Source organism: Salvia splendens, chromosome 10 (assembly GCF_004379255.2).
Source record: "Salvia splendens isolate huo1 chromosome 10, SspV2, whole genome shotgun sequence".
NCBI lineage: Eukaryota > Viridiplantae > Streptophyta > Magnoliopsida > Lamiales > Lamiaceae > Salvia > Salvia splendens.
Window position 1 is genome coordinate 7,896,406 of NC_056041.1, and position 26,307 is coordinate 7,922,712.

The 26,307-nt window shown below is 35.5% G+C and overlaps 2 protein-coding genes, 1 long non-coding RNA gene and 3 other non-coding genes across 7 annotated transcripts; 4 read left to right on the forward strand and 2 right to left on the reverse strand.

Moving 5' to 3' along the window:
• The first annotated feature begins 5,756 nt into the window (after positions 1-5,756).
• Positions 5,757-7,751, forward strand: LOC121752277. The gene is made up of 2 exons (XR_006040294.1): positions 5,757-7,349; positions 7,453-7,751. It is a non-coding gene; the product is annotated as an uncharacterized LOC121752277 (long non-coding RNA).
• A 1,508-nt stretch (positions 7,752-9,259) lies between these two features.
• LOC121753330 (transcription factor PIF7-like) lies at positions 9,260-12,358 on the reverse strand. 2 transcript variants are annotated; one of them, XM_042148591.1, is made up of 6 exons: positions 12,099-12,358; positions 11,560-11,947; positions 10,852-10,944; positions 10,442-10,507; positions 9,981-10,367; positions 9,260-9,610 (listed from the first exon to the last, which is right to left on the reverse strand). In XM_042148591.1, exons 1-6 carry the CDS (start codon positions 12,113-12,115, stop codon positions 9,497-9,499), a joined length of 1,065 nt encoding a protein of 354 aa, XP_042004525.1. In that variant the 5' UTR covers positions 12,116-12,358; the 3' UTR covers positions 9,260-9,496. The 2 variants fall into 2 exon arrangements, with proteins under 2 accessions (XP_042004525.1, XP_042004524.1); XM_042148590.1 differs by having other exon boundaries at positions 9,260-9,613.
• Positions 12,359-19,055: 6,697 nt separating this feature from the next.
• LOC121753443 lies at positions 19,056-19,177 on the forward strand. Its single transcript, XR_006040420.1, has one exon. It is a non-coding gene; the product is annotated as a small nucleolar RNA SNORD14 (small nucleolar RNA).
• A 245-nt stretch (positions 19,178-19,422) lies between these two features.
• On the forward strand, positions 19,423-19,499 carry LOC121753481. The gene has a single exon (XR_006040454.1). It is a non-coding gene; the product is annotated as a small nucleolar RNA R12 (small nucleolar RNA).
• A 59-nt stretch (positions 19,500-19,558) lies between these two features.
• On the forward strand, positions 19,559-19,644 carry LOC121753458. The gene has a single exon (XR_006040432.1). It is a non-coding gene; the product is annotated as a small nucleolar RNA SNORD24 (small nucleolar RNA).
• Positions 19,645-20,246: 602 nt separating this feature from the next.
• On the reverse strand, positions 20,247-23,914 carry LOC121751396 (SNAP25 homologous protein SNAP33-like). The gene is made up of 6 exons (XM_042146133.1): positions 23,643-23,914; positions 21,928-22,485; positions 21,142-21,235; positions 20,891-21,024; positions 20,638-20,735; positions 20,247-20,515 (listed from the first exon to the last, which is right to left on the reverse strand). Exons 2-6 carry the CDS (start codon positions 22,414-22,416, stop codon positions 20,416-20,418), a joined length of 915 nt encoding a protein of 304 aa, XP_042002067.1. The 5' UTR covers positions 22,417-22,485; positions 23,643-23,914; the 3' UTR covers positions 20,247-20,415.
• Positions 23,915-26,307: the final 2,393 nt, after the last annotated feature.

The window sequence follows — 26,307 nt, forward strand, 5'->3', positions numbered from 1 at the left end:
TGCCCATATTTAAAAAGAAAGCCCACAGTAAAACTTTAGTTCGAAAGCCCACCTCGCTTGCTTATACCACACCATCACGACTTTACGCAACCTTTTACTCTTGGTACCCTCGTACGTGCAACAACCCTTGTCAATATCACCACACAATCAGGTTTTCCATTATTACAATTATCATGCATGTCCTATCGTTCCTTTCATCGTTTTCTTAGATTGCCCATTCCCGAACGTTCATCAACATAAGGAAAAACATGCCATAGTACTTCTCAATGTGTTACACATAATCATGCCATAGGATACCTTCTTAAATCATACATGCATCATATAATTCATTAAAACTTAGCAACAAGTGATATTTTCACCTAACAACAAAACTGGCATAATTGCGCGGTTGGTTTGTAAAAATCATTTAAAATTCATCCGGTCTCCGTTGGGGCTGAAACTTTTCCACAATACAGTAGACACATAAAATATCATTCAATTAAAATTTCACATCAAAATAATCTTTTTAGGTCGGTCAAATCGAAAACGTAACTCCCTGGTCGAGAAAAACAATTTCTGGCAGAACTGCGCAGTCAACTTCAAAAATTCACCAAAAATACATCTTTTGTCCAAATAGGTTGAAATTCACACACCACACAGAAGACACCTTAAGGTTTACTCAGAAAAAAGAATCGTATAAAAAGGAGTTCGTTTGGTCGGTCAAACATGCGTCGGAACCTACTGTCCGAATACTACAGATTTCATGCTCCAAAATTCGAGTTATCCTAAATGAATGCAAGGAAATCAAGGCTGGGAATTGATAGGTGATTACCTTCTTAGGCGGCAGAAAACTCTCTTCTCCAACTCGGTTCTTTCTCTAAATTTTAGTTCCTGGTTTTTCTTGGTATTGAATTTATGTGTAGAAAGATCGTGGGATTGATTGGATATATATAGGCAAAACTGATAGATATTGATGGATTTGGTGGTTGGAGAGATTTTAGGGAGTATAGATATGGGGAAATCGTTTGGTGATATGGTTTAGAGAAATATATTTGATCAAGTCAACTAGGAAAAGATTTAATTAGATTTATTTGATTTTTTTTTTCTTTTTTTTACGGGTGTTACAATCTACCCATCTTAACAAAAATTTCGTCCCGAAATTTGCTTACGTCCTTCGAATACAGAATTTCTCCATCATCTTGTCTTCCAAGCAGCTTCCTCATGTCGCTTGATTAACATTGTAGTTGAAAGTCACATCGCTGCCACTTATAATAAATTACGCGATATTATACTATATTAAATTAAATTGCGCACTTCGCATCATCCCTCCTTGTCTTGCACCCTCTTTTGCATTTGAACTTCATTTCGTCTTCGCTATCTTCCACTTCTTGAAATCTTCTTCGTCTTCTTTTTGTTCTTGTCGTTCATGGAAAACGTAGGAAATAGTAAAATAGTTCACACATCAAGCTTGCTCGAACGTTTCACGCAATTCCAAGAAAAAGTTTCATGGTCCACCGGCATCCATTCGCACTCTCGATCTCCTTGCCTCGTTGTGCCTTGACAAATTAGGGGTTCTCCCCAAACTTTCAGATTTTCGTTCATTTTTGTCACTCGGGAAAGTGATAGATTATCTCAACTTAAAACTACGGTTCGCGTGTATTCAATCTAGCCTACAACATAAGCACTCTATGTTCGCAACACGTTTCACCACCTCATAGATCAACAAATATCACATTTAAAGCCATTCATACTACAAATAACAAGTATAATACACAACATTTTCACATCACATAACAAAACACTTTCGAACTTCACATTTATATTCAAAACTTTTGAAACAAAATTTTCTTTACACTTCCACACTTTCCTCAAAAATTTCCACTATCTCACATTTAAAGTAAAAGTTTTGACTCAAAACTAAAACGTAATTTCGCATCAACTTTCATCCTTCGTATAAAACACTCCATAGAACAACACATCATACTTTGCACCTCATAACGTAAATATCATCGCACTTCCATAGCTCAAGTTTCCAAACGAAAAAGTTAAAAACTATTTTTCTCGAAACTCAAAATTTTTTGAACAATTCATAAACACAACATTTTCCATTGATCAAATCTTTTCATAACAGATAAGTCACCCCATTGCATAACATATCGCGAAACACACACGCACATATATTTTTATATAACCATAGCTCATCTATCCCATTGTAAAACATACTTTGTTTTAATAACCATAGCTCTTCTATCCCATTGTGAGACATACTTTGTTTTCATAACCATAGCTTCTCTTCTCCTTTCCTGAAAACTTTCTCATAAAATTTTTTCATAAAATTAAATTACCTCTATCTTGATTGAGCGCGGCGAAGCGGGATGTTGAGCCTTCAATGCATAATTATTATTATCATTATTATTATTATCACTATTATTTTAGTCTAGCGAAACAAGTCTAGACTAAGACTGAAAAAGACTCTCGGGTCCAGAGCGGAAAGAAAAATTGCTCTGATACCACTTTGTCACGCCCGCATTTTCTAAGGATAGAAAACACGGTTGATCGCGACTAGGGGAGGGTTAAAGAAGCGGGGAAGAAAGGGGAAATCAACACAACTCAACCATAGCCCGAAACAAATGGGAATAGCTCGAATAAAATCAGAGTATCTCAACAATCAACAACTAAAAAGAAACAATATTTAGCGATACAAGAACTCAAAAGAAAGACAACTACTTAGCGGAAGCATTTCGAGAGAAGGAATATGCCACGTGTGAAGACATGACACATTCTACACACTTAACTTTCTTCAACGGTCTTGCTCAACACCCACCGCACCCGTCACGCTCAACCTGCAATTTTTTAAAAGAAAAGCAGGGCTGAGTACTTGATGCACTCAGTGGACTCATGCCGAAAACATTTTATAAAAAGTATTTATCATGCCACCATTGAGTGACCTTGGGGTTTTAACTTTAGAAATCGCCCAAGACACTAAAATCATTTCCATTGTAAAATTCGGTTGATCAGCCATTTTCCCATAGCTATCTCCCATATCTGATCCATTGATGACAAGGAATGTGGCCACATCCCAAGTCACTAGACCGGCCGACCCAAAAGACGGCTCACGATCTCCATAGGTGTACACTAGCCTGAATAGGGACTCGCTCCCTAGACAGACCCGAATTCGATTATCCATTGATGGCAAAAGCCACATCAGATAGGTTCCATAGAATAAAACAAAACACGGCATGACAAATATTCATATCATTTTCACATAAAAATATACTTAGGGCATTGCCCATATTTAAAAAGAAAGCCCACAGTAAAACTTTAGTTCGAAAGCCCACCTCGCTTGCTTATACCACACCATCACGACTTTACGCAACCTTTTACTCTTGGTACCCTCGTACGTGCAACAACCCTTGTCAATATCACCACACAATCAGGTTTTCCATTATTACAATTATCATGCATGTCCTATCGTTCCTTTCATCGTTTTCTTAGATTGCCCATTCCCGAACGTTCATCAACATAAGGAAAAACATGCCATAGTACTTCTCAATGTGTTACACATAATCATGCCATAGGATACCTTCTTAAATCATACATGCATCATATAATTCATTAAAACTTAGCAACAAGTGATATTTTCACCTAACAACAAAACTGGCATAATTGCGCGGTTGGTTTGTAAAAATCATTTAAAATTCATCCGGTCTCCGTTGGGGCTGAAACTTTTCCACAATACAGTAGACACATAAAATATCATTCAATTAAAATTTCACATCAAAATAATCTTTTTAGGTCGGTCAAATCGAAAACGTAACTCCCTGGTCGAGAAAAACAATTTCTGGCAGAACTGCGCAGTCAACTTCAAAAATTCACCAAAAATACATCTTTTGTCCAAATAGGTTGAAATTCACACACCACACAGAAGACACCTTAAGGTTTACTCAGAAAAAAGAATCGTATAAAAAGGAGTTCGTTTGGTCGGTCAAACATGCGTCGGAACCTACTGTCCGAATACTACAGATTTCATGCTCCAAAATTCGAGTTATCCTAAATGAATGCAAGGAAATCAAGGCTGGGAATTGATAGGTGATTACCTTCTTAGGCGGCAGAAAACTCTCTTCTCCAACTCGGTTCTTTCTCTAAATTTTAGTTCCTGGTTTTTCTTGGTATTGAATTTATGTGTAGAAAGATCGTGGGATTGATTGGATATATATAGGCAAAACTGATAGATATTGATGGATTTGGTGGTTGGAGAGATTTTAGGGAGTATAGATATGGGGAAATCGTTTGGTGATATGGTTTAGAGAAATATATTTGACCAAGTCAACTAGGAAAAGATTTAATTAGATTTATTTGATTTTTTTTTCTTTTTTTTACGGGTGTTACATGGGGTGAATGTAAATGATGATAGAGGGGGGTATTTATAGATAAAAATGGGGGGGGAAATGGAAGAATTCGAATTTGAAATTTGAAAAAAAAAAATTGAATTTTCGGCAAAACCGGCGGTTTTTGGCGGAAAACCGCCGGAACCGCCGATTTCCGAGCAAAACCGCCGGTTTCCGGGACAAAACCGCCGGTTCGGTCAACGAAACCGTCTGTAAAAGCTGCGTCATGTCGCCTCGTTTCTCGCGCCGCAACCGGAACCCCCCTGAACCGGCGGTTAACCGCCGGTTCACGACCCAAAAACCGCCGGAACCGGCCGGTTTTTCAGCTAAAAAGCTGCCGCCGGTCTGCCCCATCCACACGCCTTGAAATACGCGCCCGAACCGGCGGTTCCGCCGGTTAACCGCCGGTTCCGAACCGTCCGGAACCGCCGGTTCGGTGACGGTTCCGGTTCGAAATATCTTGAACCGGAACCGGACCGCGACCCAAATTCCGACGGTTCCGGTTCGGGAAAATGGCCACGGTTCCGGTTCGGAACCGGAACCGGTGGGCATGTCTAACTGAAAGTAGACTGCAGTCATAAAACTTCTCATGAAATACCATATCTGATCTGTGTGAACCGGGAATGTGGCCACATTCCACGACGGTCACTGGACCGGCCAACGCTAGCGCTAGCACACGGTCCCTATATGTACACTAGTCCGAGTAGGGTTTGCGGCCCTACTCGGACCCGAATTCGATTTAACTGAGTTGGCATTGCCAACAGATAGACAATCATAAATAAAACAAGGCATGACAACTCATCTCGAAATAGTCATGTTTTCACATAAAGTCACGTTTTGAAATAAAAGCCCACCTCTTTTGCTCAAACTCTCCTAACAAGTGCTTCCTGACTTGATGTTACTCGTCGTGCGACGACGTTCCTTTATAACAAATAATATACTTAAATTAGGCTTTAAGTAATTATTTATCTTGCATGTATGCATGCCTAAGCGTGTGCTTATTATTTTACTTCTTGCCTTCTAAATTTAGAAATTTTAATTCCTTAATTAAATAAGCGATTTAATTTATTCGGAATCTGGCCGAACTGTTCGGGTATAATAAATTCCCGGATTATTTTCTTTAAGTATTTTGGAATACTTACTTGACTAAGAAAATTCCCATCTAATTAATTACTGAGTACTATTTCAACACGGCTTATAAATTTCTCTTCCTCTGTGGCTTAGGGAATTATTTCCATCATGCTTTTGAATTAATCTAAGGTAATGGCTTCAACCAAAATAATGGTCCTAGTAAATAAATTCCCAGGCCCAGTTAGGAATTAATTATTCCGGCCCATAATATTTATTTCTTAAGCATTTTCGGCCCAGCCTTTCTCTTCTCCCCTTTTCTTTTTTTTATGTACTGATGAGGTCCAACTGAATTTTAATTACTATGGCCCAAAATTTAAGTGGAGGGGTTAAATTCTTTGATTGATTAAATTTTCTGGCCCAAACGATAAGGCCCAAATCAAAAAAAGAATTGGAACCCACCCCCTTTCACTTATCCGCCCGTCTCTCTCTCTCTCTTCCCATCCTCTTCTTTCCAAAATTCCCAATCCCTAATTTCCATCCAAAGAACCCTAGGCTTCCTCTCCATTCTCGGCCTCTCGGCGGTACGCCGCTACTGGTCGCCGGAGTGCCGTTATCTCCGGTACACGACCTTCCTCTCCATTTCCTCATTTTGAAAAGGATTCCCCAATTGCAAGGGAGAACCCTAGCTAAATTTCCAAGTCGAGATGGGGCTCGATTGAAAGTAGGGAGCAGCGATGTGTGACGAGACCGCTGTTGTCTCGCTTCCTCCGACGCGGCTTCCCCCACCTTCGCGCTCCTTCCGTCGCTCACGGTTCGTTGTATCCTTCGCGACGACATTGGTGTTCGGACGCGACATCACCGCCACCGCCAGCCGTCAAGGACGAGCAGCCGTCTCGCTGCTGCCGTTGCCGACTCCTCAGCGGGTCTGCAGAGCTGCCGCCTTGTCTCCGGCGTCTTGATGAACAGGGCTGTCCTCTGCGGCGTTGCTCGGCCCGAACTCTCTCCGCCGTCGCGCCTGCAACTGCCTGGCGGCTTGCGGGGTTCTGCCGACACTTAATCATCGTCCGCAGCCTCGACTAATAAGCTAAGTTTTCCCTCTAGTTCGTAGCTTATTTCGTGGTTTCTACACGGCAGTAGCTACTCGACATTTGGGAGTGTTGGTGTTTATTGTTGAATTGATGTTTACTGCACTATCTTGTGTGAGATTGAGTTATTAATCTAGGCAGCCCATCATGCTATGACATACTTGATTGAGCATCTTTACCGTTAGAAGCTTATCCTATGTTTTGTTATTATTCCGGATCTAAGGCATGCTCCTAAGTTCTTGATCTATACATATGATGCCTTAATTGTGTTTAAGGGGATTACCTCCTGTGAATGTGTTGGGTTGCAGCTGTCGGTCTCCGGCTATGCTTACAAACCGAGCTCTCTGCTTGCAATCTGATCCCCTTCACTCTTACTTGCTATCTAACTGAATGGAGGGTGTTGTGGTGTGGTATATTGTAACCGAGGGCTTAGCATGTGTATATATATACATATCTTGTAACTGAAAGCTGCTAAGTTTGTTGCTTGGCTGGAAAGGAGTCCTTAGGCTGTGAAAGCCGGCTGCCCTTTCTGCAGCTTTGCAGAGTATATACTCTGAATCTCTGATGACTCTGTAACAGGATTTTGGTGGCTTATGGGGTGTACTCGTGAGTTTACAGTGGCTGCTGAGTTCATTATAGGTTCTGCCTCCTGTGGCAGGTGCACCACTGAATAGAAGGGGTTTGTAACTCCTATCCTCGGCAATGGCAGCTGTGAGGGGGTACCAAACTGCCGGATGCAGCCTTGCAGGGATCCTGCAGCTGCTGGATGGGTTATGCCGGCTGGACTTCCCTTTTCCAGCCCATCTTTCTCTCATTTTTCTGAAAGGTAAGTTTCCTCTTTCCTTTTCCTAATATAGGGTGTTAGTTCGGCTTTTATTCATGCTTCTTAAACCCCACCTAATGTGTGTTTCGGTCTGATTTTTGGTTAGGTATTGGCAGCGCCCAAGGCTAGCTGCCGAGGTTGCTTCCCTCGTGGTGTCGCCCTCTCGGGCTTTCTGGAATCTGGGCCGAGACATCCCGGTGACGAAGGCCAACGTAGTTGTTAGGAATTTCCAAATGTAATAGTGTAGCTCGTTTTTCATGTAGACAAGTTTCTGTAATATTTAATGTGTATTCCGTTTTCTTTGTTTTCTTTGTCAACATCTGTAATTTAAGACTTGGCTCGATATACCAAATGTTGTGTTTTGTATACTCAAGGACATAAATAAATACTCTTTCTTTTTCTTTATATCAAATTTCTAGTATTTATTTCATAATTTTGAGAAATTAGATTGCGGCTATTACAAAATCTGTGTGTCATATTATATGCCCATATATTTTATGGGATGGAGGGAGTATTTAGTTTTTCTTTGCCTTCCTATATGATGCGAGCAGATTTTGACTTTTGATTGATAAATGACTTTTAATTTAAGGGGAAGATCGTTGCAAATTTCGGTGAGATTTTAATAAAGTACACAAAAAAAATAGTGAAATACTCATATATAAGAGAAATAAAATGTTGGCAGAATTATAATTTTTTGCTGGAAATATAAATAATTATTCTCAGAACTAAAACAAATAACGAATTTATTATATGGCGCCTCTATATGTGGAAATATAATGTATAAACCCAAACCATTTTTTTAAAACAAAATTACCCTTCATTTCTCTACTTCATCACACATAATAGCATACTTACAAAATAAATTCAAACTTATTCGTCACCAAGAATCTTGAATAGTATATGTTTCGCCGTATATTTTATTATTAGTATATCATTATTAATCGTGCCATGTCGTTGGTGTAAGAAGAAATGCAATTTTCAAACAAGAGTATGTAATGTGAAAAATAGAAATATAGTGTATATGATTGGATATATATAGCTAGAAAGGGTGGCCTCAACGAATATAGTTAATTAAAGCCAAAGGTGTAAGAATTCCATATAGTGGTCCTCGAAAGATGAAAAATGTGACCGTATAGTCATAAAAGTAGCTAGTTGTAATAGGACCATATGTATTCACACAATTAATTTGAAAGAAGATACCTTATCTTCTTCACCATATGAAAGCGACTAACTAATTAATGCACAATAGATATAATACTCTTATTTATCTTTATTTTCCATGCATCACTTAATTAACACAATTATATATGTACTTTATATTACATTTTACCTTTCACTATACACCAATTTGTTTCCCAATCATAATTTGTAGTATAATTAATTGGCCCTTTTTAATGATGCAATTTTGTTTTGTTCGAGCAAGATTAGTCATCAAAACTAAACTTAACCAATGAAACTATTTTTAATGCAGTTGCCCCGATTTTCTAAATATGTGCAGATGCATAAGAAAAAATCACAATTATATACTGATACAAACATAAAATTACTATATACACATTTATGATTTATGTTTTTCTAAATTTGCAATGCATAGCATCTAGAGCACAATTGTACACAGACAAACAGAAAAAAAAAACACTGTCATCTTTTGCCTGCAATAGATAATAAGGACTAATGATAAATCTTGTGACAAAGCAAACGACTACATTATGTACCACATGTGTTACAGTGTTATAAAAAGTTAGTGCCTGAATTAAAGAATAAAGCAACTAAAATTTGGAGTCTAGTTAGTCAGAAATACTTTAAAAGAGGCCAAAAGCAAGAGGGGCTAGCAAAATTGATCCACTCATCCAAAAGATTGATACACAGATGCATGTAACTAAGCTTGATGAATATAATAACGATACATTCAATGAAATAAATGCTACCAAATTAATTAATTCAAACACAAGCTAGTCATACATGTATATATTTGCATATATATAGTACTGTTCGTACTTAAAAAATCTAATCAATCTATACTTGCATGTGCAGACATTTATTTTTCTTCAACAATATAATAAAAATAGAACATGAATTTTTGAGGTGGTGGACCCTACACAATCAAATAAGTATATAGGTGGAAAAAAATATTTGAGAAATTTGAAATTTCATCCACCTTGAGCATCGTTCAGGTGAGACAAGCTGGCTGGAGGTTTCTTTGATGGCTGCTGACTGCTTTGTTGTTGTCTGTACATTTTGTTCAAGATTTCCATGTTTATAGACTGCTGCAACACATTAATACAAAATTTTATTATATGAAAATGGGTGGTTGGAGTTATTGATCATATATCAGTTGGAGAAATTCAACTGTGTTAAATGCTTTAGGCCACATGAGTCGATGAAATACTGAAGGAAAAATTAATTTATGTATAGATGGTTCTACACTACTCTTATCATTGAATTCATATGGCTATATGCACATCTCATTCAGCATGTACATGTCACATTAAGTGAAAAATGAATTGATAACAAAATTTAATTAGGGTTTCATCAATTCCAAATTATAACTTATTATTAACTTTTTTGTTGTGATTTAGTAATCACAATTTAAATTTACTACCATTACGATATATGGAGATCATAGATACTTACTTGAGCAAGAAATGTGTTGTATGGTTCGTTGAAATTAGGCATGGGATTGGGGGCACTAGACGTGGCTGCATCAACGTTGGCTTTCAACGGTGTTGGAGAAGGAAACATGGAAGGCATGGCGAATGGCGGTGGGGATACAAATTGAGTGGGCGTGGATGCATTCATGAGGGGAGGGAATGAATGAGGCATGTTTCGAGTCAAACTATTGACATCAAACATGTTCATTCCCATTCCCATGCGTGCTAGCAACGACATCTGAAGTTGTTGCTGCATGCCTAAAGGCATCATCATTTGGGGTATGTTTCTTGCATTGCTCATCATATGAACTTGTGCTTGAAGTTGCTTCAAGTATTCGATTACCTCATCCAGCATCGAAGCTTTATCTGTCTATACATAAATCAACATTATCAAGATTCATATTTCTTGAAATATATAAAATTAATTTGGCAATAAAAAAGCACCTTGCTCGCATTGGGCACCAACTTTTGGAGAGCCTTCATCTTCTCGTTGATTCTGTCTCTACGTCTCTGGAGCAAGAAATGTTACATAATTAATACTCCTAACTTATAATAAGTAAAATGAATAATTACAAACAGTTAAGTCTATTAGTATAATGTATTAGCACATCAAGAAAGAAGCAAATGACACTTGAAATTCTTTGATAATTTTAATTAAAAATTCCTGAAAATAACTCTTAAAATATGATCTTAGCCAACCACATATATAGGTCACATGAAATTAACTAATGTGCTGGAGATCACATCATTATTTTCCCTGTTACACACACATTTCAATTTTTTCGCATAACGCAATTATAATTTATTAATACAAAATGCAACGCAATATATATAATATTTACTTTATATATTACCCTTTCGGAGAGATTATGTATGGCTGCAGCACGACTTCGCCTCGCCGATGATTGAGAGCGGCAGCTTTCCCCTTTTGTCACGCCTTGATTTTCCTGTTACATTTTCACCAATATTAATTAGCCACTACAAATATACTTTCCCTCGTTTATTTTTTCTCTCTAGAGAAAATGTATTAATGTTTGAAAAGAATGTTGAGATCATTGCCAATTACATCTAATTAATTCATACTATTTTCTTAATCAATAAAGTTAGGATATTTTAATTTCCTGAGTTTGTATTTATTCGCACATATACATTCATGCCAAGTTTGAATGTTGGTGGGAATTAATTGCTTATGTCTGTATTAGTCTGACACTCTTTCCTGTCATCACAATCATATCATTGCTTGGATCAGATCTCCTTGTCAAGATCTTGAAGATTAATTAGGAATATATTTAAATTTAAAAACGTTTTATGTATGCATATTAATTAGTTTGTTTATTGTGGCTATTAGCTCATGTTCATCGAATGTCTTACCAAGAACAATCACGCATCCAACTTCATAAAGAGCGAGATTAATTAAAGATTTATTCAAAAGTAATGACACACATAATAGTCTTAAAAAAAGGTGAAAATCCAAAACCCTAATTTATGAGCTAAGCCTAATAGATGAATGTGAATGATAGAGCGTGTGCCGACATAGATATAACAAAAATGAAAGCAATTACCGAGCAATCTTGATAGAGAGAATCATCATCTTGATGAATCCTAGGAGTCTTCAAACTCCTTGGAGATTCGAACGAATTCCACGCCATCATGGTGGTATCCGTCTCCCTGCAGAAATTAGCACTGGCGCTGGCGCACGCGCTCTCCTCCAGCGGAAAATCCCTAGTTTCCGATCTCACCCTTTTCCCGCTTTGTTGCGACTGAGGCTGCATGGAGCTCCATTTCCCATCTTGATCCCATTGGTTTAGTTGGTGTGTGGTTGTAGCTTGGTGGACGATGGATTCTAGGGTATGGTCGCCCCATGATTTTGTTGGATTTAGTTCAAGCTCATGTAGCCCGAGTTGCCCATTTTCCCATCTTAGTTCCATCACATCTCTCTCTCTGTTACACCTGATTAACAACACATTTACATTGTTCATGGAATTGGAGAGGTTTTGATTTATTAATTAATTAATTAATAATGACAAACTCTCAATAGTGGATATATAACTGAAAAACTTTATACAAATAGTAGAAGTACTAAAAAGAGAAGAAAAAGAACCTGGAAATGGAACTCATGATGATAAATCATATGGATTCTTATCAAGAATCAGATATAGGAAGGTAGTGGTATCTATATATTGCAATTGGTAGAGAGAGAGAGAGAGAAGAGGGGAAGGAATATTGGGATATTAGGATAAGAGAGCATATAAGATTTAGCTAGATTGCACGTGAGAGGATCTGTTCCTCTCTTCTCCATCTACCCCTAAATTTGCTTTTCTCCATTTGCCTGCTTTCGGCTCTCTCTCCAAATGAATTAGAGCGTTGAAAATTTTATCTATTTCACATACAATAAAATATGTATTTATTTGTTAATTTGATGATTGGTCCCCTGTAGATATGTCAACTTCAAAATGATAGAGATTTCAAAGAAACAGAACATGTGGTAGCAAGGAAAGTTCAACACGATAAGTTTTTGGAACCACTACAAACAAAAGCGCTCGTTTGCGAGCACAATGGTGCTAGCAAAACTGTATTAAAGTGCTCGCAACAGTCAGTTTTGCTAGCAGATCTATAGCGCTTGTAGCAAATTTGATAGCAGTTTTGCTAGCAGAAGTTCTTTTCCGACCACCTTTTTGCTCGCTAATGGGCGATGTCGCCCAAGCTATTTATGTGCTCGCAAAATTGCTAGCACCTCCATTGTGCTAGTAAGTTTTCTAGCACATCCCTTGTACTCGCAATTTTTAGACTTTAATTACAGCTCTTTTTGCGAGCACAATGTGCTAGCAATTAGTGTTCACAATATATTTTTTTTTGCAAATTAGCATTCTAATATTAATTTTTTTTCAAATTATTATCTGGATGATTTACTAAATAAAAATAATAATGAAACGAGAATGAAAAGTTATCAAAATTCAAAACTTACATAAATTTAATAAGATTGTTTTACACTGAGTTTTTACTAATTCTATTAACCTTTTCACTAAGGGTAAACAATTGTTCTAATACCCTCTCATTTTCTTTCGCGAATTCCGCAAGTAACTCAATTTTTATTTTTTTAAAATTTTTTTGAAACACTATATATACGTGATCTGTATGTCTATATTTCGATCTCAACTTTGAACCATAAATCGATCATAAGAAGAGGCTGAAGACAAAGAGTCGTGTCTCTTCGTTTGTAAATTATTACAAATTAGTCTTTCAACTTTCGAAAATTACGTTTCCGGATGAATTTTCTGTACAACAACTTTAATGGAAATAAAAATTTCCCCAGCTCGACCCCAGCCAGGGGCTGCCACCCCTTGAACCCCGCTACTCGGGGCCGCTGCCCCCGAACCCCCGTCTAATCATAACGAATTCAAATAAGCGTACACTTCGCACTTCCAACTTATTTGATGTCTTATTATGATCATATTCATCAATCAAGTTAATCCAATTACACTAAACTATCCAACAATTTGCACTTCATTTTCATTCGCACCACTTGTTTTAATTGAAGAGTTGTGGCGCGCAGAGGACTGCACGTCGTTAGATTTTTTTTGAATTACTGTACTTTTTTTAAATTTTAATATTATTATTGAATTTTCCCGTATCTGTGTCGTAAATTTAATTCCGTATTTTGTGTGATTATTAATTATTTGTTTTTATAATTTTGTTTATTGTGACTAGGCTATTGCTTGTCCCGATGATGTGGCAGGAGGAGTTTTTAGTGCTGCTGATATGGCAGGAGGAGTTTATGGTTGGGCTATGGCCGGACTATTTCTATTTAAGATGCTCTTATAATTAATTTCATTCATTTTCAATACAATTGGACTTTCTCCCAATATAATTAATTTCATTCATTTTCAGTACAATTGGACTTCACAATTGCTTCTCCCAATACAATTAAATCTATATGTTACATTTATTAATTTGATTAACATTAACTAACTATGATTATCATTTTTAAAACAAAATATTTCAAAAATGATAACAACTATTAATATTTTCAGATTTTACTAAATTTCAATAATTAGACGAAAGATATCAAAATCGGAAAATATCAAAATTTGAAAATATCATTTGCTTCTCCCACATTTCTCTACTCCAAACTTTCAATAATTGAAAAATATCAAAATTTGATGAGCTTGCTTCCCCATATTTCTCTACTCCCAACTTTTATGTCAGTAAATCTGGCAAAATTTTTTGCTATGAGTGGAAGCTTGGTTTGAAAGGTGACGGCAGAAGGGATGAAATCATACGGTGATACCAAATATGGGGAAAGGTAACAAATGAGAAAGAAGAAAGTAGATCTGCATAAGAATTAAAGTTTTGCTAGCACTTCTTTCTGCTCGCTAATTTGCTAGCACCTACTCCTGCTCGCTAAATTGCTAGCACATGTATATTTTGCACCGTTTGCTAGCACTGTTCGCGCGAAAACTAGCGACCATTAAATGTGTGCTCGCAAAGCCCCTCGTTTTATTTAACCCCCCCCCCCCCAAGAAATGGGTGGCTGTTTGCATTTTTGCTCACTTTCTGCTAGCATATTTGCGAGCACCGTGGTGTGCTAGAAAAAAATTGATAGCAAATGTGCGCTTTTTTTGTAGTGAACTGTCAGTCACCACCTCGATCTACCTCACTACTACATCTTTAATTTATGTTGTTTTAATTGAAGTTTTATACATATGGCACGTCTCATCTTGCTAGATTGATTAATGAGCTGCTTTACATTTTTTTGTAATAAATATGAGTTAAAAAAACATTTTGAGTTCATAGATTGTAATATTTCTACATCACGTTTCATAATTCTTATTCGAGTGATTTATCATTTTTTTTACTCACTTATTTCATTTTTTATTTTGATTATACGCATAATTTTTATTTTAATTATGTATTATTCAAAACTTCAATAAATTATTGAGTCACTTGAATAAGTCAAATGATTAGTCAGTGATAAGATTGTGTGTATTTTGGAGACGATCTAAATACTTTTTTTCCTGAAGAAGGTAAATGAAAAGAAAAATGAGATTCATATTCTACTAACTTATTCAATTAAGTTTTTTTTTACATTTTTTATAACTCATGTAATAACCAAATAAGACTCATATTACAAGACGGAGGGTACTATACACAAACTAAATGTGAACAATCATTCTTTCCGGGATGTGGACATTGTGTTTATCCACTGGGTTCACAAAACTTCAGTCTTATTTATGAAAATGATAGACTATATACAAATATTTTCATTCTTTTCCCTTGTTTCGTAGAATGGATAATTTTTTTCAGGAATATTGGGAAAAAGTTCGGATAGTTCATTTTTCACCTTTACACTCTAGTTCATGATAATATTATCATGGGTGATTGGATAATATTTTTCCATGTTTTTTTATTCTAGACTACATATGATACAATAAATAGTGATGAAGTTTTCTTATTTATTTATTATAAATTTACAACGGAAGGTGACCTAACATAAACTCTTTACACACTTATTTAACCCCAAAAATATATTATACTCCTACTTATTACTACGTTCAATTTGCCTAAAAACTGTTCACTAAAATATGTGGTAGTACAAATATATTGTAGTCCTCTTCTCTGCTATACAATTTATAAAAAGGTAAAAAAACACTCTTTACCATTTATTTAAAAAAAATATTAAAATTGTGGAAGGTGTAATGTGTAACATATCAATGGCATATGGAAGCATTTTATGTATCTAATTAATTATCATAACATTATGATTTAATGGAGTATATAAAACTACGCCATTAAATTATTTTAAACTGAATCATATTCGTTTTTGAAAAACTGATCTAAGTGTGTGTGTGGTGGTGGTGGTTCATATTCATTTTTGAAAAACTGATTAATATTTAAAAAAGTATTAAAATTGTGGAAGGTGTAATGTGTAACATATAAATGGCATATGGAAGCATTTTATGTATCTAATTAATTATCATAACATTATGATTTAATGGAGTATATAAAACTACGCCATTAAATTATTTTAAACTGAATCATATTCGTTTTTTGAAAAACTGATCTAAGTGTGTGTGGTGGTGGTTCATGCATCAACTGAGTTGGCATCCTAGCTTTGAACATATAATAAATGAATGGAGTTACATGATTGAAGTGGAATTATAGAAGAGCGTAATTGCAAAGCCCAACTTATATACTTTCCACCATAATTGTTATGGAGGATTATAGGGAGTTAATTTAGATTGAAAATTTTCGCAAATTTTGTACTTTTAATAGTTAAATGAAAATCCATGCCATCTTTCAAAAATGATCATAACTTCATATATTTAGAACATGTCTAGTATATACTCCCGTGTTGTTCTTGATAATTTTGGACCGCACAATAGAATTGATTGGTGCACCAAATTAATTCTTAACTTGGCCTTTTGTGATAGGGCAATATGATTTTTAATTGCCCACATTGTTATGAAATGAAAGTTCAATGATTAACCTAATGTCACGTCAAGTTCTACATAAAATTGTTTGTTTTCATTTAATGGCCTCTTTAAATTCAGTTGGTGTCAGGCACCACATCATATTAATATGTGACAATATCAGCCTCATATTCATGTGTCCTGTAAAATTGATGGATGTGCTCTTCCCAATAAATATCGTTCTCCTCCAAAATTCAATTAGATAAAGTCATAAAGAAATTATCATGATTAAAATTAATAGCACTCATTTTCCAAAAAGTTTACTAGGAGTATTAGTTACTTTTACTATGGAAACTATTCTCTTCCTCTTGCTAAATTAGTCGGCCGACACTTGTAAACATATGAATAGTGTAGGAGAGTTTTACATTTATACTGTATATTTCAAGAAAGCTGATGAGACGGGGGCTGGATTGTCTTGCCAATTCCTCAACATAACAATGTTTAGAGACTTGTTCATTGTCTGAGGTTTTTGGCCTTTCAGAGGTTGTAACAGCCAGTAATATTGTGTTTTCAAGTGTTCCCTTTAGCTTATAAACACACATGAGTTTTCGAAGAGATTAAACACACCATGTTCTTGCTTTTGCACGCGCAATATCTCTCTCTCAAAGCTTATATATGAGTGTGGTGCTATGAGTACATCGTTTTATTTCTAGGGATAATATGGCAATCCGAGTGTACGGGGGAAGATGTAATTCCTATTGTGAAAAGAGGGTTGCCTTGACTCGATTTACAACTAATTTTGTTTATTTCGTTTATGTGTTTGTAATAGCTTAAATGCCACCTAGACTTGATTTTTCTTATATTCTTGTAATACACTGTGTACTTGTGTTTTGAATAATAGTGGAACATAGGTGATACAAATGATTCGAACAAAGAAGTTGTAGATAAAGAAATGTAACATGATCAGTAATGTGCATATTCCTTTGCAACTTCATTTTTTTCATTTATTTTTCTGTTGGTTCTACTTTGTATTGATACTCACTCCATTATTAAACTTTTCTCCAAAAAAGAAAGTTGCTTCCAGCGAGAGCATTGCAACAAAGGTCCCTCATATCTTTTTATTGAGATTCAACGGAAAATCGAGTGAATCTTGCTTGGTTTGATCCATATATCGATAAGGTAAAGATTTTGGATGTAGAAAAGTACTTCCACAGTTCCACCCCATCCATACAATTACAAAGAAAGAGTGGTCTGCCTGCACGGGCGTAGCGCAGTTGGCAACGGAGGAACAGATCTTGCTGCAATGAGCTTGAGTTCGAATCTCACTGTTGTCGTGTAGTTGCTTCCATCTCTCAGGCACAAGTGTGAGGCCTTGGGAGATGGGCTTCTAGCAGCCAGTGGGTTAAGGCCTCCCCCTTAACGGGCTACTGCATTGAACCCCCTCACATGATGTCGGGTCGGAGTGTGGGGGCCGCCAAGGCGACGGAATCGCTTTTTTTTTTTTGCTGCAACAAAGAAAGAGTGGTCCTCAATCCAAATTTTATGTGCATATAATTTTGATTAAATTCCATATCACTTGATCTTTATGCATATTTATCATCACATAATTGAAGTGTAATATATGTTTCAATGCCTCCTTAAATAATTTGTTCTCCCTAAATTCCAGAGTGTTGCATCACCTCATTTATATGCTGCAGCTCTCTAGATAATAAAGTTCCTTTCAAAATAGGGACACAGAATTTATTAGTAGATGCCAAATCACATTTTTTTAAAAAACCATTTAGAGATATTTGTTTGTGACTATAAATGATACTCTCCCTGGACGTCATTCAAGATGATCACTTTTTCTTTTTGTTCATCTAATTAAATATGTCCACTTTCTAAGTTAAAAATAAATTCATCTTATTTTCTCATTAAAATATTCAATTATATCACTCTACTTTATCATACTCAGCTATTTAATCTAAATTATTGTGTCATTTAAGAATGTGATCATCTTGAATAAGAGGGCCAGGTGGAAATTTTTATTTCAAAATTTATTTCGCAGCCTGACGTACGTCCACTAGTCTGGGATATTGGAATCACAAAATAATTTGATGAAACGTCAATTACATTTTTGCAAGTAACACACAAGCTTCTGGATTATGAACAGAAATATTAACCATTGTAAATACTAATTAAAGGGATTATGAATAGAAATAAACCATTGTAAATACTAGTAGTAATAAAGAATGATGCACATTTATTTAAAACATTATTGAATAATACAATTTCCCTTCCTAACTTTTACTGTTCACATCATCTCAACAATCTACCTTGAATATCCATTTCTGGAAACCATGTAGTATAAAAGAATTCCAACTCTGTTTTTGGATATATCTTTACAAACAAGACTATGAAATAGAAATACTACTATTCAAATTCAAAGACGGCCCTGATTGTGACAATGTTTCGGGCTATCAAATTTATCTTCCATGAATAAATATGGCTTGGCCCATGAAGAAAACCGGCCCAATAAGACTGCCGTTCATTTCTCTAAAACCCTAACCCCTTCCAACTTGTATAAATAACCAATCACTCACCACAATCCATATATCCACCTCCATTGTTTCTGTTCTTCAACTATTTTATTTTTCTTTTTATATTTCTGGCGATGATGCTAATTGAAAGGCTTGTTTCTCAAAACATTCGCAGTGGCCGCCTAATGCTTTCGCCGTCGCCAGGCTTGAGAGCATATGCAGCTTTATTCCTTCCTTGGATGTCTGAGCCAATTCCTCTTCTTTTGTTTTTTTTTCAAAATTGATTTCAATGCCTAAATTGCAAACCCTTGGTTTTCAATTGGTGGATCAATGGGTCTATCATTAGGCCAAATTGAACCCTATGTCATGCATACTCATTCCTGTATGTGTGACTCTACCTTTAGCTCCGAATTCGTCCTCTTTTGTACAGGATTTTCGGTGACGAGGTAGATACATTTTTATGCTAGTTTGTGTATTCATTTCTGATTGTGGCATGACATGAATGATGAAAAAATCAGACGGATTCCCAATGAGATTTCGATCCGTGATCACTACCAGCTACTTCTGACGTGTCTTTGCCATTATCTTCCTTGTTTTCTATACTTTTCGATTTGAATTTGATGAAATGTTGTAGCCGGTGATGCATGATTATATTTGCTACTCTTGATGGGATTGAATCCCATCTGATGATTCTTTATCCACCAAGATCTCTGAGGCTTCACCAACACCATTTTAACCCAATTACGATTTAATTTCGTTTTCTGAAATGATTTTGTGGTTCATTTGAAAATATGTAACACAATTGATATACATTTAGGTCAGAGACTAAAATTATTGAAGATCTTAGAATATTTTACAGTTTCAACCCTAAACCCTAAACCCTAAACTTTTGTTTTTTAAATTGATATAGCAAAATCATAGAACATGACAAATCGAGTACACAGTTGAGCCAATGCCTTGCTACATGGGACATCTAAACCTTGATCCGGTCGTAACAAACTAGAGTGTCTAGACCTTCGAAAATCAACTGTATTCAAGCATCAGAATAACAATGTTGTGCGAAACTTCCTATGACTTCAGAATCTCAACAAAGAAATAATTTTTGCGTCAATATTTTAAGATACAAACACCGGACTCAAAATTTCATGTTTGGAATAATTTTTGCGTAAATATGTTGTGTACATGGTTGAATTTGCTATAAATAAAAGTTTGGAATTTAAATCCAACATTTTTTAATTTTAATTTAATCTGTAATAAGAGTGAAATGTTGGAGTTTTAGAAGCAACTGCTAATAGACATCATTTTCAAAGATGAAAAAAATTACAGAAAAGAGTTGTAAAATTGCATTGATAAAGAATGAAGACACTCAAGTTGTATAATAATTTTCTATTTTATTGTATACATAAGCTATATACGTAATACAAAGCTAAGGAAACTGTCCTAAATTTTAACATCGGAGAATAGTGCAGAAGCAGCAAGCAATGGGATCCTACTTCCCAAGCAAACGACGAGTGCGTTGATTAGCACCTTTCACTCGGAAAACTAGCTCATCTACATCGTCTTCGACGCGATCCAAAGCTTTGTTCTGCCTGTATTAGGGTAAAACAACAACAATAAAAGTAATCGATCAGTGGATAAAAAGCATCTTCGTCGTGTTGAGACAAATATGGGAAAGAATGAGGGGTTCTTTAGAATAGGATGGAGCGCTGACCCGTCAATCTCTGATCCCATGTCAATAGCCATATTCTTTAGCTCCCCCAAGATGTTACTTAGATCTACGAGGGTGTCGTCTTGTTTCCCCTTTTCAACCTGTCACAGTTCCGTGTGATTATTGTCGTGTGTACATGGCATAACAACGTAGAAAGAATAAGCTGTAGATATAACCAAAATGGCCTAGTTTTACATCTATATTTTATGCAAATCATAAATCTTAACATCAGTGTGTATAGCACATGACTGCATACCTCAACTTTCTGGAAGGCATCTGTGGGTTCGACTAGTGGTTTACGTGTATTTGGTGGTCTTTCCTTAGAGGCCGAAGACAAACCAAGCCTTTCCCTCTGCTCCAAGTGATTGCCTTTTCTATGTACCAGATCACCTACACAAGTATTAAACCATAAATCACAGCAAAAATTGCTAGGCAAAGGCCTGCCATGTGGCACCGACTTATTTAAAGCTAAAGACAGCCCTTGGATGGAGAAAATCGACCAGTTACCTCTAGTGATCACAGGGCCTTTTATTGCATGATTCTTCTTTGGCTTCCATGTCTTAGAGAACATGCCCCCGAGACTTCCCAAAAGCTTCTCCCCCTGAATATGAAATCATAGCTTGAAACATTACATACAAAGAAAGAAAGATGCAGCGCATCGTCTGGACTAAACTGCATAACCGCATCGTCTGGACTGAACAGGATAAGGGACAATTTTGAAATCTTTAGGCGTCAAGAGGAAAAATGAAGCAGGTAATGTGAGGCACAAGTTTGAAAGGGAAAAGGAAATGAAAGCTTGTAATCAAAATTGAGCAGGAAGAGATTTCAAGGTAAACTTTAGCAGACCATGGTTTACGGAATAGATTGTAAAAAGGTTAAGCCTCTTCAGCAGCAGCAACTCTACCAGCAGATATTAGAGGTAATACTATTAGATACTCATGTTGTCATGAAAACTATAAAGCTTGAAAAAGCCACAAACCCTGTATTAGTTATCACTACTAATCCCCTCATATATATAAATATATATATATATATATATATATATATATAGGGGAGCGTTATTCTCCTTTTCACATCTTAGATCCTTTTTCCTTCTTAATAATACGCGTTAGATCTAATCTAATGGCTGATATTAAGAAGGAAAAAGGAGGAAATATAGGAAAAGGAAATGAATACATCCCTATATATATATATATATAACAGAAAAACTCAAGCCTCTAACTCTCCTGGTCAAAGATAATATGAATTGAATATGTTGATGCATTAACAGAGCAGAAAATGTGGGGAACATACCCTACTAAGGTCATGCTCTATGTCGGCAGCAGTCGTGTGAGTTCTGGTAATTTGCTCTCCCTGTTGATGCAGCATAACCAAAGTATTGGTGGCTTCTCCTCGCATGTCCTCTGCAATCTTAAGGCAATTGTTGACAGATTTGGTCGTATCTTCAGCCTTATATACGGCATAATTTTCAAGTTCCTCTACAGTCTGGCTCTCTAATCCTCCAGAGTCGCGGAAATCATTCTTGTATTTGTTCCTAGAGGAATTGAAGAAGCTCTGAGATGATGAGGTTCCTCTAACATCATCACCATCATCATCAAAGGGGTTTGAATTGAAGTTTGGTGTAACCAGAGCAGGTTCTGATGATGTTCTTCCAGAACCTTTAACCGATTTCAACTCGTTGGTGGATTCAAATGGATTCGTTTTATGATTAGGGAAGTCAGAGGGGTCAGCTGACTTGTGCCTTGAAAGCCTATGCAAGGGAAACTTCTTGTGACCAAACATTTTGATATTTTTATCCAAATTAGGCTAAACTTTGGTCAGCGAAAGAATCGATTGGAGTTTATTAAGGACCTGAAAGCACAAAAAAGAGAAACAAATGGTATGGAATCATATGAGCATGTCTGTTATTGATAAGTACGTATATCTACAAGAAAAAAGTAATCAAAAGCAAGACAGTCCAAAATGCATATAACAGAACATGATATCAAGCAATATAGTAAAAGGTAAAAGCAACATAAATCGAAAATGCTTTTAACAGAACAAGATGTCAAACAATATAAGAGGGGAAGAGAGAGATCAAACAGCAAAAAGATAAATAGAAGAACCATACAAATTCATTGGGATGTTTTTCTATTTACAAAAATTCAATACCATCACGCAATATATTTATGTAGTAGTAATATATATCCAAGAAAACCACCTTCACTTTATTCCATCGACAATTGAACCAATATTATACGGCAACATTAAAACGCAAATGCCTCAAAATTGTTAAGAAACAAAAGCATGTCTCTTCATCAAAGGCAATCCATTCAAGAATAGTTGATCAATAAAGTTACACTCTAACAAAGAAAAGTTCTTAAAATATTTTCCAAGAAAGTTTGGAAGTCCACAAAATATTTTCTAGAACAACTCTTTTCTTCTCCTAAAAGTCTAAGAAAAGTCCAAGACTTTGACTAGCCAAAACACACAAAGAATGAATCCATGTTAATTCAACAAACAAGATGCAAAACTTGAAAAACGGAAATGTCACTGTTGGAATGGCTGAAAGAGCAGCTCAACATTTGGAAGAAATGACCGTTGGAGGGTGAGCTGTCACTAGCCGTTGGAAGATATTTTGAGGCGGTTAGTTAGTTAGAAGTGAGCAAGGGAATAAGCCCAAGCCTTGGTTGTTTTTAGCTAGAGTATAAATAGATGGTGCAGATTGGTGTAACAAATCTTAGTCAAAAATGAAATAAAAATTCTCTCTTTGAATATCCTCTTCTCTGTTTGTATGTGCTAGTGGTATTGTTTGGTATTGTTCGATTTCTCCGTTCATCTATGTTTGATTTCTCAGTTTCTACAGTCACATCATCTCCTTCGGAAACACACACACACACATCCATCCAAATTCCAAACTAGTGGAGTAATTAGAACTGGCTCAGAATCTATTTATTATTTGTAAAATGCGAGAAACCTGAAGTTCAATTCAAAAATTGTGCAAATTAAGAAAGCTATGGAGGGAGTACCTGAAATTCCAAGAAAATTTGGGGATAATCTTGCGGCAGATAATATGAAATAGCTCTGCTTCCTGAGAAAGGCGACCAATATGGATAGAAAAAATATTGAGGGGAGCTAGAGAGAGAAAAAACGAGGATTAATTGTGAAGTGGATTCAGTTCGCAAACACGATCAGCACGTATATTTAATGGAATTGGCATGACGAAGCCGAAACTGTCAAGAAATTGCAGCTCGTGGAAATATTCAAAACTCGGTTATGGCTCTTTTTTCTATTCCGAATTTATTTCAAAAAAATCCTTGCCCGCTATTTATTTTCACGTCATTATATTTTGCTAGTTTCAACAAAGGTACCCTTGATTAAAAGAAATTTGCATTTTTGAAATTATTGAAATATATCTTTGCCCCCTAAATTACTGAAGGATTATAATATACTCATGTAACTTGTATTTTTAATTATTAATGTGGTTGGTGCATTGTATTATCACAATTCAAACCTAACTACTAACGGTAAACACCAAACAACAGCTACAATTGCCTACAACATTTACTTACGGTTGTTTGAGATGAACGTCTTGTACCATATTTTATAAAAAAAAAGCTAATTAAATTACTTTTATTTAAACAGTCTAAGATTTTTTTTAAAAAATGTATTGTATTTGGCTAAGCGTCACATGTCATCAAAACGAATTTAATTTATTTTTTAATACACACTTTGTCCAAGCCTGAAAATAGTTTTTGTATCTACAAGTATATAAACATGGAATTGTGGAACATCCTTTAGGAAAATATTTCATGCGAAGTCAAAAAAAGGAAAATAGAAGGGGTTAATTTATTCCGTACAGTATTACTTTATTTTCTTGATTTGTTAGCTTGCAATTGCCACTTGCAGGGGACAAAAGGATACTGTAACGAAAAATTCAGAAGGGGGGGTTAATATAACATAACTACAAGAGGAAGGATACAATAGTAAATAAACTAAAATTATGATATAGAGCTCGTTGGAATAAATTAAAAGTCAGCCGCCATTGGCAAGTCTATGCCCATTAATTACACAAATGTGCCTTAACTATTCCGAACGGATAGGCATATTATACGTGAGATTAAAATAAAATTCATTCGAAAATATGTCGATGCACAAATCAAAACATATAAAATGAAATCCCTAAAATTTAATTATAGTCCCTATATAGTCATCGAAAATATTATGTTAATTCTTGAACCATTTGTGCATCCGTGTTTTCTTAGTGTCACAAATGTATACAAAACATCTATGATTTTAACTATCAGGTACTATGTTCTTAAGAATAAGGTTGCTTGGAGCAAACTAAGATTGACATACATGGTGTTTTATTTTTAATTTTATTTTAGATGAGGGAAACTCAATCGATTCCAAGGCATTGACTGAGAAACATTTCATTCACGTACAAATGCATCTAGAAAATAAATCATACTCTTAGAAAACGTAATTTGTCGAGACCAACATTTTACTAACTCAGAATAGATTTTTTATATACAACTCATATTTGATACTCATGTTTGGTGTTTATAACTCTTTGATCATGATTTCAATATGACTATTTGTTAAATTTTAACGTCAGACTGCCTAGCATATATAACTCTTTTTGTTTTCAAATAAGCAAATTGAAAAAAAAAATCTTAGCATAGGATCGTGCGTACAAAATACGATCCAATTCATACATACCCCTACTATAAGCACAATAATATCTATACATTAATTAAACTTGCTAAATTAAAGCTCTAGAATTTGTAGACTTATTACATAAATTAGGAGGAAAGGAGTCAAAGGTGGCCGGCTTCTAGACTGCAGGCAAGATCAGCAAGTTCTTCAAAATACATAAACATCGAATAAAATAATGTACATTTAATTCTACATACATTTTGGTTGGCATATGGTGAGTTAAACAGGTATGCTTGAAAAATAAACCATTAGAAATAGTAATCAAAAAAAATTTCTACTTACGATTATAATTTTAAATCGTGTTGAGTTATTTAATTATAAACCCACTTGTAGTTACGATTATTTTGGTTCTAACTGAAAATTAAACCAATTAAGCATCACTGCGAATTTCAGTACCAGTTTATCAGTGAGAAATGAGAATCAAATCCAAAAAAATACCGATAAAAAATCATTTTTTTATCATGAGTATTTCGTTACTTATTGACTTTATCAAAAGCCATATATATCCACATCCAAAGTTAACGTGTTAGTCTTGAGCCACCACCGCGGACAAGTCGCTATATATGTGATCAAACCTTTTCTTTAACCATTTTGATGATAATTTGGCTAATTTATATAACTTGTACAAAGATTAGTGGATTAAGTTATTAATCCCTCTTCATATTCTGTGTTTATTGTTTTGTCAAGAGCATTGAATTGTGGGTGAATGTGATGTGAAAACATTACACCTGTTCAATTTCAGTCAAATGTGGATTCAGTCTGCCTAACTTATTCACGAATTTATATTTTGAAATGTTCTTAACTTACATTTTTATCCATAGTCAATGAAGTATTATATAAACTTAATTACATAAATTTGCGATGTATCTATTAATAGAGACTGATTATGAAAGAAAGTGAAATTGAGGTGGTTAGTCATGTTACAAGGTAGGTGGCTAAGCAACCACTTCTCTTCCATAGCACAACCTATTTTTT